The 15,881-nt window shown below is 53.5% G+C and overlaps 10 protein-coding genes across 10 annotated transcripts; 4 read left to right on the top strand and 6 right to left on the bottom strand.

The window, feature by feature from the left end:
* Positions 1–268: 268 nt before the first annotated feature.
* Positions 269–984, bottom strand: M409DRAFT_30391 (uncharacterized protein; the record flags this gene model as incomplete). Its single annotated transcript, XM_033809901.1, has 2 exons — positions 269–694; positions 760–984. The coding sequence occupies 2 exons, from the start codon at positions 982–984 to the stop codon at positions 269–271; spliced, it is 651 nt and encodes a 216-aa protein (XP_033659999.1).
* A 772-nt stretch (positions 985–1,756) lies between these two features.
* On the top strand, positions 1,757–2,428 carry M409DRAFT_30390 (uncharacterized protein; the record flags this gene model as incomplete). The annotated part of the gene is made up of 3 exons (XM_033809900.1): positions 1,757–1,904; positions 1,971–2,281; positions 2,336–2,428. The coding sequence occupies 3 exons, from the start codon at positions 1,757–1,759 to the stop codon at positions 2,426–2,428; spliced, it is 552 nt and encodes a 183-aa protein (XP_033659998.1).
* A 431-nt stretch (positions 2,429–2,859) lies between these two features.
* Positions 2,860–4,447, bottom strand: M409DRAFT_30389 (uncharacterized protein; the record flags this gene model as incomplete). Its single annotated transcript, XM_033809899.1, has 4 exons — positions 2,860–3,951; positions 4,004–4,038; positions 4,088–4,361; positions 4,415–4,447. The coding sequence occupies 4 exons, from the start codon at positions 4,445–4,447 to the stop codon at positions 2,860–2,862; spliced, it is 1,434 nt and encodes a 477-aa protein (XP_033659997.1).
* Positions 4,448–4,979: 532 nt separating this feature from the next.
* Positions 4,980–6,027, bottom strand: M409DRAFT_71235 (uncharacterized protein; the record flags this gene model as incomplete). Its single annotated transcript, XM_033819082.1, has 5 exons — positions 4,980–5,016; positions 5,069–5,160; positions 5,215–5,261; positions 5,313–5,379; positions 6,025–6,027. 5 exons carry the CDS (start codon positions 6,025–6,027, stop codon positions 4,980–4,982), a joined length of 246 nt encoding a protein of 81 aa, XP_033659996.1.
* Positions 6,026–6,385, top strand: M409DRAFT_71234 (uncharacterized protein; the record flags this gene model as incomplete). Its single annotated transcript, XM_033819081.1, has 2 exons — positions 6,026–6,262; positions 6,323–6,385. The coding sequence occupies 2 exons, from the start codon at positions 6,026–6,028 to the stop codon at positions 6,383–6,385; spliced, it is 300 nt and encodes a 99-aa protein (XP_033659995.1).
* Positions 6,386–7,067: 682 nt separating this feature from the next.
* On the bottom strand, positions 7,068–9,247 carry M409DRAFT_30386 (uncharacterized protein; the record flags this gene model as incomplete). Its single annotated transcript, XM_033809898.1, has 2 exons — positions 7,068–8,753; positions 8,804–9,247. 2 exons carry the CDS (start codon positions 9,245–9,247, stop codon positions 7,068–7,070), a joined length of 2,130 nt encoding a protein of 709 aa, XP_033659994.1.
* Positions 9,248–9,847: 600 nt separating this feature from the next.
* Positions 9,848–10,384, top strand: M409DRAFT_30385 (uncharacterized protein; the record flags this gene model as incomplete). Its single annotated transcript, XM_033809897.1, has 1 exon — positions 9,848–10,384. One exon carries the CDS (start codon positions 9,848–9,850, stop codon positions 10,382–10,384), a length of 537 nt encoding a protein of 178 aa, XP_033659993.1.
* Positions 10,385–10,619: 235 nt separating this feature from the next.
* Positions 10,620–12,398, bottom strand: M409DRAFT_30384 (uncharacterized protein; the record flags this gene model as incomplete). The annotated part of the gene is made up of 1 exon (XM_033809896.1): positions 10,620–12,398. One exon carries the CDS (start codon positions 12,396–12,398, stop codon positions 10,620–10,622), a length of 1,779 nt encoding a protein of 592 aa, XP_033659992.1.
* A 595-nt stretch (positions 12,399–12,993) lies between these two features.
* On the top strand, positions 12,994–14,034 carry M409DRAFT_30383 (uncharacterized protein; the record flags this gene model as incomplete). Its single annotated transcript, XM_033809895.1, has 1 exon — positions 12,994–14,034. One exon carries the CDS (start codon positions 12,994–12,996, stop codon positions 14,032–14,034), a length of 1,041 nt encoding a protein of 346 aa, XP_033659991.1.
* Positions 14,035–14,431: 397 nt separating this feature from the next.
* M409DRAFT_30382 (uncharacterized protein) lies at positions 14,432–15,766 on the bottom strand (the record flags this gene model as incomplete). Its single annotated transcript, XM_033809894.1, has 1 exon — positions 14,432–15,766. One exon carries the CDS (start codon positions 15,764–15,766, stop codon positions 14,432–14,434), a length of 1,335 nt encoding a protein of 444 aa, XP_033659990.1.
* Positions 15,767–15,881: the final 115 nt, after the last annotated feature.

Genomic DNA, 15,881 nt, shown 5'->3' with positions numbered 1-15,881 from the left:
TTGGTGACACAAATGATACCACACAGGCTGGCCTCATCGCTACGTGTACCCTGAGTGTTCCATTCAAATTCATCTCACTCGCAAGCCATCTAGCCGGCCCAAAGTGCGAGCAGAAGCGTGGTCGCTTTTGAAGATTCGGAGAGACAAAGGTTCTGTGCGTTTCACTTGAGCGGAACGACGAGGGCATGAGGGTATTCGCATAACTTCGCAGGATATTACATCACTTGTTTCATACGTTCGACTGAGCGCCTTGTAACACTCCTTGACCCTACCTGTCCCTCAACCCGCACATAGTCATGATCACTTGCAATGTCCCTCCCTGACGACCGACATCACCCACATATCCCACTCGACCTCGACCGACCTTACCCAACGCAGTCGATGTCAAGCTTTGGTTGTTGACCGGTTCCGGGATATATACCATCTCATCGGTACGAGAAGTTGCCGAATAGATGATGTTGCTGGGCTGGACCTTGGCGAGAAGGACAGCTTTGGGGCTGTAGAAGGGCAACAGTCGGGACGTGTCCATTTGAAGTGCAGCAGCATTGACGTGGTTGACCTTGCGATGACTGCTATCGGCTGTCCAAGGTAAGGAGAAGTCCGCGAAGAGCTGGGTCATGTCCGAGAAAGAGGTATTGCTGACGAAGTCGCACACAAAGATGAGTGTCCCTCCACGGTGGACGAATGATATGGCCTAGACGATCATCGACCCGTTCTTCAGAATGTCATGAGGTCGCCTCTGCTAAGGCATGGAAATACCGCTGCTCGTTGACTAGCGAATTGTTCTTCGGTGAGAGCTGAATCAACGACGAGCACGATTGGTCGCGCGATGCCGTTGAGCAGTATATCTGCTGCGCCTTCGGTCGTGACTTCGAGAAGGCTGGTGTTGGAGCGGAGAGCGTCAAGTAGTTTGCTATGCATGATGTCGAACGATGGTAGCTTTGACAGTGCGAGAAGCACGACCTTGGGCTTCGGTGGTGACATGTTTTGTGATATCTGTGGTCTTAGAGATGCGGATTGGAGTGAGAATGAGAACAAAGAACGCGTCCATGTTTACTGGCCTCTCAATTAGTTCTTTCCTGGTCAGTCTTGCCTATTCTTGCAGTCGATCCTGCGTTACACAAAGGCCGAGCTTATTGTCACCTGTCGGCAGCCAATGTCTTTCAGCGGTCAACCAGGAGCATTCTTGTCGGTGAGCATCTCGTGCTGAGTGATAGAGAGAACATGTGAAGCATTGCAGTGACTTGTTGAGAACGGTCTCCATTCACCCACGCCAGCCGTTGATTTGATTCGGCACCTCGTGATTGCTCAGGGTCCGCGCCAAGACGGCGGTCTGAGCACCGTCCAAGTTGCATCTTCAAGGGCACGACTGACCGCAGCGAAACAGCCACGACATCAACAACACCACCACCTTCACATCCGCCCACCCCCATCACCACGACCGGGTGCCTCATATCAGGTGAGTCTTGACCCCTCGCCAGTCGCTGGTGCCTTGCGCATTGGTGCGAATCGGCGGTCAGCCCGTATCGCGCCGCCCAGCCAAATTCAACCACAACACCATCGCCGCCGCAAAGAACACCTGTACCGTCCGTCAAGGCAGTCGAATTACTTCAATCGCCGGGCACGCGATCGGCATCGCATATGTAAAGCGCTGCAGCGGCATAGACTAACTCCAGCCCAGATCGCACTGGTCCCACCACAATACTCCACCCTTTCTGAACCTCTTCCACCACAGACCTCGACAGACACCGCCAACATGGGTCTCACGTTCTCGAAGCTGTTCGACCGCCTCTGGGGCAAGAAGGAGATGAGAATTCTGATGGTCGGATTGGATGCTGCCGGAAAGACCACGATCCTCTACAAGCTGAAGCTCGGTGAAATCGTCACCACCATCCCAACAATCGGTGCGTAACACAAGCGCCGCCATTGAGCTTGATGCCGAGTCACATGCTGACAATATCATTTCGCAGGTTTCAACGTCGAGACTGTCGAGTACAAGAACATCCAATTCACCGTCTGGGATGTGGGTGGCCAGGACAAGATCCGCCCCCTGTGGAGGCATTACTTCCAGAACACCCAGGGTATCATCTTCGTCGTCGACAGCAACGATCGCGACCGTGTGGTCGAGGCTCGTGAGGAGTTGCAGCGCATGCTGAACGAGGACGAGCTGCGAGACGCTCTCCTCCTTGTCTTCGCCAACAAGCAGGATCTGCCCAACGCCATGAACGCCGCCGAGATCACTGACAAGCTCGGCCTCCACAGCTTGAGACAACGCGCTTGGGTATGTCACATCATTGTCTCCCTGCCGAGGTCTACCGGCTAACATTCTTCGCAGTACATCCAATCCACTTGCGCTACCTCCGGTGACGGTCTCTACGAGGGTCTCGAATGGCTCAGCAACTCTCTGCGCAAGGCCGGACACCAGTAAATGCCACGCACGTCATGACAATGCACGAATCATGCCTAGACAGCACACAGATACACACAGTTGATTCACGTGCGACTTTCACCTCGACAATCTCAGAACTCACGTTTGCGGCAGCAGGACAAGCAGAGAGAGCGGATAGGGCAAACCGGATTGGAAGGATTCTGGGGACACACAACACACACAAGTGCTCTCTAGCTTGCCATGGCTATCAGCGGATGTCAAGTGTACTCTTTTCCTCATACCGAAGGTGCTGCGTACTGGTTGATGCTGCATTTACCCCAGGGCGGTGCTTCTTGCAGGGCGTTTTTCTCGAGCTTATCCGGGGATCATGTGCTTGTAACGAGGAACCACCCTCTACTTAGGAGTATGAAAGTTTGCATTTGTTTAGACTTGTTCGTTCTCTCTATCCGTCTTGTCGTGAAATCATTCATCTACAAATTGAAGACACGCTTCAGTAAAAGCCCGCCGAATAGATCCTCACCAGGCGATCCAACACAACGACGAAGCCTATTCCCGCTCTTCCTACCCAACCAATTCCCCGTATCACCCGGCCTCTCGCCCTCATCATCATCCTCACGCTTCTTCCGCGTCCTTCGATCCACAACACACATCCCCCTCGTCCACTGCCCGGAAGTCTCAACACGAAGATCCTCATCCTCGACGAGCTTCCACTCCGAAGGGTCCAGGCCCATACAATACCAGATACACAACGGATCGTGCAGGTCCAGTGCCACATTATCGCCGCTGACGTCCTTCTGCAAGGACTCGACCTTGTCGAAGGTGGAGGTCATGAAGGCTGAGACCCATTCCGCCAGGGGGGAGTTCTGTGCTCGGAGGGGTTCGAGCGTTTTGCGGAAGTCGCCGCGGGTGAGCGAGTGCTTGTGGGTTATGTCCAAGGGGAAGAGGGTGATTTTGAGTTGGCGGGAGAGGTTTGATGGGTATGGCTGGAGGAAAGGTGGTGGGTGGTGGTCTGCTTGCACGCCTGGTGGTGCTGGGGCGGTTGGGGGCATTGTAGAGCGAGGGTTTGGCGAGGAGAGGGCGTAGACTCTTGCGGCTGCGACGGCGTCGGCGAAGGTGTTGAATTCGGCGACGGGGGTGATCTGGTTGCGGAGGTTTAGCTTGTTTCTTATGGGGCCTGGTGGTTGTGTGATCAGGCGGAAGGGGGGTTCCTGGAGTGTTGCTGTGGATGGGTGCGTGGGTGATGGTGCTGGACCTACGTTTCCGCCTTCGTTGATGCTGCCGCCCATGACGACGATCTCTTTTGCTCGGAGGAAGGTCTCTGGGTCGAGAGAGGCGGCGAGCGCGAGGTTTGTTAGGGGGCCGATTGCTACGATGGTGATGGTGTCTGGTTCGTTCTCGCGGAGTAGTCGAAGGATCTCTTTTGAGGATGGCACACGGGAGGGGGTGAAGAGGGCGTCTGTATTTTGTAGCTCTTCGGCGACTGCTTGTTCTTCTGGATCGTTTGAGTTCTCGGCGTGTTGAAAGAGCTCCTTCCATGTCTCTGCTGGAGTCATATGGGAATGCTGAAAAATATGTTAGAGACAAGGACGGAGGGTAGGGTAGTCCATCACTTACACTCTCATGGATACCGCCAAGTCCATCATGACCATCTACAATGTTGCATCAGCCATATATCGAATGGGGCGGCTCGTTACTCACGAAAGAAGTCGGCCATCAAGATCTGATCTGCTAACGGATGATCAGGGCCAACAGCTACAAGAGGCTTGGTTTTCTGAAGGGTCTTGAATCCAGCGTCCTTTCCCTGGGACTTTCTCCAAGCAATTTCCTTCTCGACATGATGGAACAGCGAGACAGTGTTTCGTAGACAATTATGAACATCGATGTTGCCATACGTGACGGAGATCAACAGAACCTCGAGCTCCTCAGGGGTACTTGATAAGGCCAGTAGGATCGCGAGGATATCGTCGACGCCCTGATATCCTTATCAGTCTTATACATAATGGAGTGAAATGAGCATGTTCGTACTGGGTCTGTGTCTATGATGATCTTGCGAGCCATATTGAGTTATGACTCCTTCCTCTTAGAGTCAGGATCTGAAGATCAGAATGAAAATGGCGCCTTTTAGAGTTTTAAGAGATCGAGAGAATATATTTTGCGGGTAGTAAGCCAAGATCGAAGTCGTAGGGAGATATGAATATTGGTATGTATGATCGACGCAAAGGGGAGCTTCTCTCATCAGAATATGCATAGGCCAAGTTCATGCAAAGACTTCTGGCCCACCCTCAGCAGTCCCAGCGCTTTCGAGATCGAGCCGAATTTTCGCTATATCCAGCTTCGGCTTCACAGCCACGAAGTCTTTCTTTCCTTTCTTCTTCAATGTCAATACAGGCTACCTTTAGAGTCTCGGTGCGAACACTCAATGTTTGTTCAGGTCCACAGGGCCTCTTTGCGTGCTCCGGTAGTCTCAGATCGAGATACGCTCGCCCATTCAACCTTCGTTCCGACCACACTCGAGGGGATGCAAGTTTCGAAGGAGTGCGCGTGACAATTTTGCTATGTACAGTCCGGTTCTGGATGCTTATTTGGTATTCTATTTGACGCCGTCTGCTCGCTGCTTCATCTTGAGTCTGGACCGGTTTCAGGATGCTGGCGTACTCGCTCGAGACTTGGCCGACGTACCTCAGCAGATTTGCCTTTGGACAGCTCACTGTGGACGCGTCGTCTCCGTTCTTCTGATAGAACAGATTGCAGCACTCATACAGAGCATCGATCTGGTAGGCGTCAGAAGGGTCAATGGCAGCAATGATGGAGGATAGCAAACATACTTGCTTTTGGCACTTGTCCTCTTTGTAGTTGTTCTTCTGGATGCAGTCTACTTCTCCGTCAGCACTGCACAGCAACGCCAGATACTACACGTTCGCACCTTGAATAGCACATGCTTGGGGATGGCAAGGCGGATCGCTCTTCAGGCCTTCTTCAGGTTCTTTGACCTGTGGCTGCTGTCAGTGACGTACGAGTTCTGCCAGAGTCTACTGTGAAATTACCATTATCACATGCACTTCTGAAAGGCGGAGGCCGTCAGAAGCAATTCCACATGCAGAATCAAGAAAGTAAATGAACAGATTGTCTTTCGTCACAATATCAGTCTGCTTGTCTTGTGAACGGAAGGTTTAAAGGTGAGATCGTCGCTTGGCAGTGCTTCCTGTCTTTGATGCAACACTGACCCCACCCAACATCGCCGCCGACATCGACTTCACTTTTCCTCCACACACCACTCCACTTGTCTACCGACTCTACCACCAGATACTCCATATCGCGGACCGTCGATCTCAAGGTACGTCTCAGAGCCATCGCCCAAGAGACAAGCACCCGTCCCACATCCAGGCATCGTGTCTCACAGCCGCCCACTTTCTCCAGACGTCGATTGACCTCTTCACAGCGCGACCTGACATCCAAGGCTACATTCGTCGCGCCACGAGCGAGCATTCACCTCACGCGCTCTTAGTCATCGGCGAAAAGCTATAAAACCCCCACAAACCTTCATTCTCGACCTTCAACCTTTCCTCCACACCACACAACCAGTTCGCCTCACTTCGATCTCCTTAAGTCCGACTTTGCCTCCTCCCACTCAACACCATGGCGGACGAGAACAACGGTACCCCCTTGGGCGATCGACCAGAAGAGCAGCAGGCATCTGAGCATCTGAATATCAAAGTCACGGACAACAACAACGAGGTCTTCTTCAAGATCAAGCGCACAACTCAGCTCAAGAAGCTCATGGACGCCTTTTGCGAGCGTCAGGGCAAGTCAGCACAGAGCGTGCGATTCCTCTTCGACGGCCAGCGTGTGAACCACTCAGATACCCCAGACACGGTAGGTGGAGTCGTGATACTCCTTTGACATGTGTGAGTCGCATACTGACGACAACGCTAGCTCGAGATGGCAGACGGCGACACCCTCGAAGTCCACCAAGAGCAAATCGGCGGCTTCTGCTAGTCGCGAGACCATACAACTTCTCGGACCAGCACGACTATGGATGCAGCCTTCACCTTCAAGCAGAAGCGCAGACTATCGTCTGACCGGCTTCACACCACCACTACACACGGCTTATGGAATTTGCTTTTGCGGACAGATGATGACGACGAGCATGAGAGACTTACGACGGGCGTGAAAGCTCCAAAAGGCGCCTTCGGCGTCGGCACATGGAGTACAGCTACGGCTCTTTCTCATGGCAGGTGGATGATTTCTCGATTATTCGATGGATTAGCTCGGCGTCATGAAATGCGACTTGATACACAAATATTCGGCATGTTCCAACCCTTTCCTCTTGTCAAAGCAACCGGCGGCCTTCTTTAAATTGAGACTCGCACTCTTAGAACGTATGTCCGTGGCCCCCTTTCTCCTTCGCCACTTTACACAATCCCTGCCTGTGGAAAATATCTCGAACCAATCTTCCCAGCTCGCCAGCAGAACTGCTCCGCTCATGTCACGTGTAGGAAATTCGATCGACGCTCAAAATCGATAAGTTATGCAGCAAATCAGTATCAGGCAACCGCATGGAACAGCTACTGGTAGGAATTTCTCTGCATTTCGAAGAAGTTCATATTCTACCAAGAAATCCTCTAATCTGTGACACATATCTACAAATCTCGAACACCACCATCCCATCCCATCTCATCTACCTACTATTAGCAATCTCCACCACCCTCTTCGCCGCATCCTCAAACTTATCAAAAGCATCCAAACCCAACCCACTCTCCGCAATCGTCTTCTGCCCCACCTCCTCATTCGTGCCCCGTATCCTCACCACGACTGGCACATTCTTCATATCCACCTCCTTAAACGCCAGCAAAATCCCATTCGCAATCATCCCGCCATCCGTCAAGCCACCAAAGATGTTCACAAAGATGACTTTGACCCGGGGATCTTGCAGGATGACTTCGAAGCTCTTTTTCACGGTTTCGGACGTCGCTTTGCCGCCCGTGTCGAGGAAGTTGGTCGCGTGGCCGCCGTGCAGGCGCAGGGCGTCGACGGTGTTCATGGCGAGACCCGCGCCGTTGACCAGCGTGCCGATTTTGGCGTCCGGGTCGTCGAGCCGGACGTAGACGATGCCGTCGTTTTCGGCTTCGAGCTCGGCGGGGTCTTCCTGCTCTTTCTGGCGGAGGCGGTGGACGTCCTCCTGACGTTTGCAGCTGCGGTACGCCGCGTCGTCGAACATGAGCGTCACGCTGGGTTGGTGCAGTTTGAGGTTGCCGGAGCCGCCGACGCTGACGCAGCCGGAGAGGATGATGGCTTCTTTCTCCTTGTACATTTTGGCGAGGCTGGCGATGAGCTGGTGGATTTGCTGCTTGGCGGCTTGGGGGGCGGAGTCGAGTTGGAGGTATTCGATGGCTTGGCTGATGAGGGCGTTGGAGGGGCCTTCTTGCCAGTCGTAGGTGAAGCGTTTGACGCGGGCGTCGATTTGGGATTCGTCTGCTGTGGGTGCGACGGCGATGCAAGGGGATCGTTCGGTGCGGTCGACGATGATGCCGAGATAGAAGCCGTCTTTGGGAGCTTCGTCGAGGGAGAGGGAGATGCCTTCGATTTTGCTGAGGTAGGGGTAGAGAGGGACTGGTCGGAGTTCGGGGGCGATGTAGAGGCTTCGCTTTTGCTGTTGCTGCTGCTGGGAGACTGGACTTCTTCTCGGACGCTGCTGTGATCTCATCATGGCTGGGCTCCTGCGAAGGGTGTGGTATCCGCGTTTCTGCTGGTTGGTCTGAACGCTTACTTGGATCTTGCTCACGTCCCTGCCAGATTGCTCGAGGAGTGTCTTCATGACGCCGCCGAAGTTCTCTGGGTGATCGACCATCGTTGCCCCCGCTTCCTTGAGGATGCTGTACTTCTCGTCCGAGTTATGTTCTCCTCGAGCTGCCCAAGCACCTGCGTGGCCCATGATGCGGCCTGGCTTCGCGGTCTTGCCTCCAACCAGAGCTGCAATCGGCTTCGGGTTCTTGGTTCTCTTGAGGTAGTCCTTGATCCAATCTGCCGCATCCTCCTCGGCCTTGCCGCCAACCTCGCCAACGATGACGATGCCCTCAGTCTCAGGGTCTGCTTCAAAGACTTTCAGAGAGTCGACAAGGTTGGTGCCAGCAATGATGTCTCCGCCCATGCCTATGCACAAGCTCTGACCAAGTCCTGATCGAGTGATCGATGCTACAGCTTCGTAGGAGAGTGTGCCTGATTTCGCGGCAATGCCGATGTGGCCAGGAGCGAAGGTGGGTAGAGGCTGGAAACCGATTCTGCAGAAGCCGATGGGTGCGATGATACCAGGGGCGTTGGCGCCTACGAGTCGTGATTTCGATTGCGTCTTGAGTATGCTTGCTACCTGGAGGGTGTCAGTGTCTCATTGCCATAATCTCAAGGAAAGCTGCGGACTCTCATGATATCGTGAACCGGGATATGCTCCGCGACAGAGACAATCAAAGGAATCTCAGCTTCTATAGCATCCTCAATGGCCTTCCCGCACTGCGGTGCCGCCACAAAGACAGCCGTAGCATCAGGCTTCAGCTGCTCCTTGGCCTTCTTGAGATCCGGCAGCAGAGGAAGACCAATATGCTCTCCCTCCTTCCCAGGCGTGACACCTCCAACGATGTTGGTGCCATACGCCAAGCTATCTTTTGCATTGCCCGTCGCCACACGTCCTGTGAAACCCTGGTAAATGACTCTGGTGTGCTTTCCTATCCGCAGGTTTTGGACGGTATCATCGTATGAGCTCCTGATGGACGAGGAGGTGAATGTTCTTCTTGAGCTTCGTGGGAGAGAATGTCTTGAGGAGTGTGAGAGCAAGGAAGAAGCTTGAGAGCTTCGCAGGGCAGCCATTCTTGCGAGAGACCAGCCTGCCGGCACGCAGGAGTTGAGGTAGTTACAAAGGAAAAGGAGCAAAGCTGTTCAGGTAAAATGTTATGGCCTAGCCGCCCACACACACGACATCATCTGGGGCAGTTCGTCAATGCATCTTATACCGTTACCGAGTCCCGCCGGGAATAAAGAATGTCGATCGAGGACCCGATACCGGGCCTGGGGAATAAATCAGATTACCTGTTCCTGCATTGAGATCCGGGAATAATTGGCGTTGGTGCAAATAGCATGTGTTGTATTTGTTGACGGGAGTGAAGGTCTGCATCCTTACCCCTTTCCCTCGCGACTGGCTGATCTCGTCAACATGTTCTTCGTGATGCTGCTGCGTCACCGATCAACCAGACAAAGACAAGAGCTTCCAGAGCTTCGAGAAGGATTTAGAGTTAACGGAACCCCGCGTATCTATTTGAATCCACGAAATCGCCAATTCACGTGTCTTCCGTGCAACTGCTCGTTCGGGCGGCATAGACATTTCGAGATCATGACTCGCTTATCTGACGCGGCAGCTTCTTCTCTGCACTACTTTCTTCCTCCTCTCCAACCTCGATCACCACCGCCACCATGTCGAAGGACTCTGCCAGAGGCGTCGCGTCGTCCCTGGGCAAGCTGAACCTCGCCAGTGAGAAGGCTGCTTCTAAATCCAAGAAGACTCCTGTCGCGGACTCGTGGGAGGATGATGCGAATGAGAGCTCCGGCGATGAAGGACAGGGCCAAGGCACCTCGACGCCCGTGAGGCCAGGCACGTCGGACATGCCAGACGCACCACCTCCGACGCCTTCATCACCATCGCATACGAGGGAGCGTGACATGGAATATCAGTCATTCCAGTCACTTCAGTTCGGCGGTGGCTTTGATAGTCCCTCTTCGAGACCTGGCACGAGTGGCGACGAGCGGCGGCCTGATAAGACGACGTCTGTTGCTTCGAGGCTCATCGCAGCTGGGATTGGGCAAAAGGCACCCAAGAGGACCAAAGAGCAGCGCGAATACGATCAAGCTATGAAGCTGCAGGAGAAGAAGAAGCGGGATCAGGCGAAGGAGGAAGAGGGAAGGAAGCGACGGGAGAAGGAGCAAGCGCAGAAGGATATTTGGGGTGATTGAGGGAGGAGCCAACGGCATGCACACTACCTGCCGCCAACCGCAATGCCATGTCGTGGTCATGCATGTCACTGCAAGCCTGCACGCTGCAGACGTGTCAGAGGCCTACCATCCCGCTGCAAAGCCAACGTAGCTTCTGCAACACATCAGCGCAACATGACTCCGCGAGGCCGACTTTCTACCACTGGAGAGATCTTGGTCATCGATTGGCCTGTCAAAGCTTAACGAACATTGGCCTCTATACTACTCCTACTCCTGCGAAGAGATCTGGATGCCAAACATGGTCTTCTAAAATACCGTTTCCATTGAAGACGAAGCCATCACCTAGCTCAGCCAGGAGTGAAGCATCAGGCCCATTGGGCATAGGGAAAGGCATGTTGGGCATGAACTCCATGGCTTGACCGTTATCATACTGTTGCGTTGCGCTGGACAACAAAGGCTCTGGTTGTTGGACTGATTGCTCATGATGGTGCTGCTCCTGGGACTGGCGAGTCGATGGCGGTAGGTCCTCTTCAGCTCCTTCCATAGCCAATCGAGCAGCCGTACCGTCATCAAGATACCTGAAGTACAACCGTAGCACCCAGTTCGTCACATCCCAAGTTTTCTGCAGTTCACGGAGTCCAAGCAGGCAGATTTTGGCCCTGTATACTGCCAAGGTCCTTCTCTCGCCCGTCCAGGTTCGAAGTCCCAGCGTTTGGATGCAAAGAGTGTTGAAGATGTTGGTGATGACATGGATTTGACAATGGCCAATATCCTTGGACGACAGCATATCTTCTACGATCCGACAGATCGCCGTCGATGCGTCCACAACGTGGCTGCTACACATCCCACCGTTCTGTTCATTTCGAAGCTCAGGTCGATCGGATTGGAACATCAGGATTCTCAGGTTGTGGTATGCCATCAGCAGCATGTTGACGTAGAAGTTTCTACAGGCTGCGCCGTCGGCGACGCTGATGGGCATGGTGCCCAGATGATCTGCTCGCCATCGCAGCAGCTTTGCATGCAGGTCTGGGTGCTCACTTGCGTCGACCGTCCTGCTGGGAGGGTAGCATGTCTGCAGTACCTCGCCGAGCAAGGTTGCCATTCTCGCCATGCCCATGTTGAAGTTGATGACAACGTCGACGTTTTCCGCCGCGAATGTGGGCATGAAGGCTAGGGCAAAATCCTCCCTCCGCAGGCTCTCGACATCGCAGTCCTCATCGCGGATGCGATTGGGTAGACCTAATGTAGCCGCATTCTGTCTTTCACGAATGTAGACCGCCCACCAGAGCCGCTTTCGAACTCCTTGCGCATGACCCGTTCGATGGAAGCCCATCTTCTGCAGCAATGCAATCGCAGCCCCTATCCAATGCCTCGAATCCTTCTCCGCCAACGGATCGCCTCGCCAGAAGCTCATCAAGAACAAAGACTGTCCGATGACCAGCTTTGAGGACTCGAAGTCGTTGTCGTAAAGAGTCTTTACTCTAGAGAAGAACGCGTGCTTGGCTTCCTGTCGAGACTTGTGCCCAAGTTTTTCGAGCACGGAGTCCTCGCAATGCGTGGCACCGATGAAGAGGAGTGATTGGAGGAGTAAGGCCGGTATGGCGTTGGTCTGCCATCTCTTCCATATGTCAGGCTCATCGACGATGGGGAAGCTGTAATGAAACCATCGAAAATAGGCTGTGAGGAGTGCTTCCTGCAGATGTCGACTGGGAAATTTGAGAGCAGCTTCGCAATTAACAGGTCCACAACTCCATTGATGGCTCGGCTCTGCATCGACACGGTGCCTTCCATGTCTTCCTGAGGATGGATTTGAGGCGTTCTGCACGTATCGCAAGGCGTTGGATTCGCCTAGGAAGATCTCGTCTTCGTCCTCGAAGGCTACAACCGATGTTCCACTCCCTGGGTTGATACGATCTATTCCAGACCCGGCAGGAACTTCTTCATCCTGAGTCACTGCCTCGACCTCTGGCCGCAGTTGCCCATCAGAAGCTGCGGGTCGTGTGTGCGCCGTGACTCTTCGATGTTTTCCACGCATAGAGTCCCTCTCCTCGCAAGTCAGACCCTTCTGTCGACATCGGCTACAAGGTACACCAGCAGATACATCGCACTTAACTCGGTGCGCGTGGCAAGCGTGGCATGCTTGTGCTGCCCGTTTCCTTGGAGGCATCTGAGAGTCGGCGAAGCTGGATATCGGTGACAAGCTCAAGTCGGTTATGGCCGTCCAACTTCTCCAAGTCGGCTATTTGGATCCCTGCACACTGCGTTACGTGAGCGCGTACAGCATCTCTACCTCCACGCCAGATACTGGTCTTGTTCTTCGCGACCGCCTATGCGAAAAAGTTTTTCGTATCAGTCAGCTTCCGAAGTTCTTGCATCTCGCTTTTGCACATGCTCTAGCGGAATTTTGACGTCAGCTGGTCAGAGCGCTCTTTTCTGAACGAGACCGAGCAAAGAGCAACAGCCTGAGATTCTGGAGGATCAACGCGACTATTGTTGGCCATGTAGCCGACTTAAAAAGTGGGTTGGTTTCAACAACGAGGCGAGCTGATAAGTGCAGGAGCGTATATAGTCGTCTCCTTCGAACGATGGAGTAGTGAAGACAACCAATACTTTCTTCATCTCCGGGTACAATGTCCACGCACACCGTCTTCCGCCTCACGCATCGCAACGGCTTCGATGGGATTGAAGCATCCACCGAAGCTATCCCTGAATTCGACAGACATGAACTCCTGATCAAAGTCCGCAGCGTTGCCCTCAACTTCCGCGACATCGCCATTGCCACATCGAAGTACCCCTTCCCGGTCCAGGAAAACGTCACGCCATGTTCCGACGCCATGGGAGAGGTCGTCGAGGTCGGTGCCTCGGTTCCTGGCTTTGAGAAAGGAGATCCCGTCATAGTGGCCTTCGATCCTACTGCTCTCTACGGAACAATCAACAATTGGAACAACGGACTAGGAGGCCCAGTCGACGGCGTACTCAAGCAATACATTTGTGTCTCCCACCAAGGCGTCATCAAAATACCTAAAGAGAGTTCCCTCAAGGAGGAGCAATGGGCGGCGTTGGTATGCACCGGCGTAACAGCCTGGAACGCCCTCTACGGCAACATCCCCCTCCGTCCAGGCCAGACCGTGCTCTTCCAAGGCACCGGCGGCGTCTCCGTAACTGGCCTCGCCCTGGGGAAAGCCGCCGGAGCCAAAACCATCATCACATCCAGCAGCGACGAGAAGTTGAATTACGTCCAATCCACGTTCGGCGCCGACTACACCATCAACTACAAGACGACGCCGGACTGGGCTGCAGAAGTCCAGAAAATCACCAACGGCGTTGGGTTCGACTATATCCTCGAAAACGGCGGATCCGGAACGATTAAGCAATCCATCGAAGCCATCAAATTCGGCGGTATCATCTCCGTGATCGGGTTCTTGTCTCGAGCACGCCAAGAGGAGATGCCGGACGTGGCTGCTCTTGCTTTGTCGAAAGGTTGCGTTGTGAGAGGCATCATCATCGGGTCGAAGCAGCAGCTCGAGGAAGTGGTGCGATTTGTGGGCAGTCACGACCTGAAGATTCCGGTGGAGAAGACTTTTGAGTTTTCGAAGGAGGGGGTTGTTGATGCGTTGAAGTATATGACTTCGGGTTCGCGTATTGGGAAGGTGTGTATCAAGGTCGGTTGATTTGGATGATGTAGATGGTCGTTGTACATCGCTTGGGAGATATCTCATTACGTCTCGTCCATCGACCCATGCTACTCTCTCGAAGAGACATGTCTGTTTTGTCGTGACCTTCCGCCTTGCTGTAACGGTGCTTCCTGGAAACACCTTTTCAGGAGTATCGCGGATCTTCGTGAACGTGGGCGGCAGGTCTCTGCATGCTCCCATGAGACCGTGGCCTTTAATAAAAATTGTCGCCTGCTGGTATGAGAAAAGAGAGCCGTGGCACATTTTCCAAATGAAGTGCTGAGAGATGCGAGGTTCGAGTAGAAGATCTAAAGTCTTGTTTCGCAGTATATATGAAGGTCCGAAAGCACGGAGTCTGTCGTATTGCCCCTGAAATCCACGTCTCTCCAAACCCCTAAAGCTTCGATCCCGAACTCTGCTCCAACCTCTTCAATGCCCGCTCGTAATTCTTGCCCAATTGACGAACCATGAGGTCAAGCATCACGTCTTCTGAGCCACCTGGAATACGCTGACCATTGACTTCCCTGACCATTCTCTCTGCGATCTCTCCCTGACCAGATCGAGTGTATCCCGAACCGCCGAATAGCAATACGGCACAGTCTGCACACTCTTTGAGCACCATTCCAGCGTTGGCCTTTGCTGCGGCGGTCAATCCTCCAAGGGCAACGTCTGCGTCTTCCTTCTTCATCGTTGTCATCTGGTACACGAATTGCTCCACCCAGGCGCTCTGCGACTCCAAGAGGGTTCCAGCCTTTGCGAGTCTGTGCCTCACAACCGGCTGGTCGAAGAGTTTCTTGCCAAACGCCTCCCTCTTCAACACGTATGAGAACGCAGCTGACAGGGCGACTCTCGCTTGTCTCGTAGCGCCGACAGCGATGGTAAGCCGCTCGTGATTGAAATTCGTCATTATATATCTCATGCCTTGTCCTTCTTCTCCAATGAGGTTCTCCACAGGCACCTCGACGTCGTCCAGCTCAATGAAGGTAGTGCCGGCGCTGATCTGTCCTTGAACCTTCAGCCGCCGCATTTCAACTCCCTTGTGGCCCTTGAGCGGCACGACGATCATCGATAAGCCTGAAGGCCCGGGTCCTCCTGTACGCACGGCCATTGCTGAGAGATCCGCCCAGTACCCGTTCGTGATCCATTTCTTGGTGCCGTTGATGATCCACTTCTTCCCGTCCTTACTCTTGACGCCAGTGGTGCGAATGTTCGCCACGTCAGATCCAGCGTCTGGTTCCGTAATCGCAATGCAGGTTCTCTTCCGTCCAGTGAGTAGATCGGGCAGAAATCGCTTCTTGAGCTGCTCATTACCGAACTTAATGATAGGCGGTACACCAAAGGCCATGCCAGTAGTAAGACTGCCAGGTGGCCCCGCCAAACCACTCCTCATCATCTCGTCGCCGTAGATGTAATTGTGGAAGTATGTGAAGTCCTCTACCTTGACGCCAAGGATATCGTGGATTCCAGCATCCTTCAATTCTTTCACTGGAAGAGGAGCCGGCAATGAAGGGATGAGCATGTTATGCTTGTTGAAGTCTCCAAAGACATGCTCTGGAACAGTTTCTTCCTTTTCCCAGTCCCAGGCATACTGTGTCAAATGCTCTGTGATGAAAGCTCGGCATTTTTGTTGCCACTCTCGAAGTTGTGGTGTCATCCAGGGAACCGGCAAGCCTTGAAGGTATGGCGGCTCAGAGAATGGGATTGGAACTTCTGTTGGAATGGTCGCCATGGTGATGATTAAACACGAAGGACAGGGAATGTAGCGGGTTCCTCCAGAGGGCGCGCTTGGAGGTCACTTTCTATACGTCAGGTATTCCACGGTCTGAAGGTCAAAGTATTGCTCC

The sequence above is a fragment of the Zasmidium cellare genome, assembly GCF_010093935.1.
Source record: "Zasmidium cellare ATCC 36951 unplaced genomic scaffold M409scaffold_64, whole genome shotgun sequence".
Taxonomy (NCBI): Eukaryota; Fungi; Ascomycota; class Dothideomycetes; order Mycosphaerellales; family Mycosphaerellaceae; genus Zasmidium; species Zasmidium cellare.
This window is presented reverse-complemented; position numbering and strand designations above follow the sequence as displayed.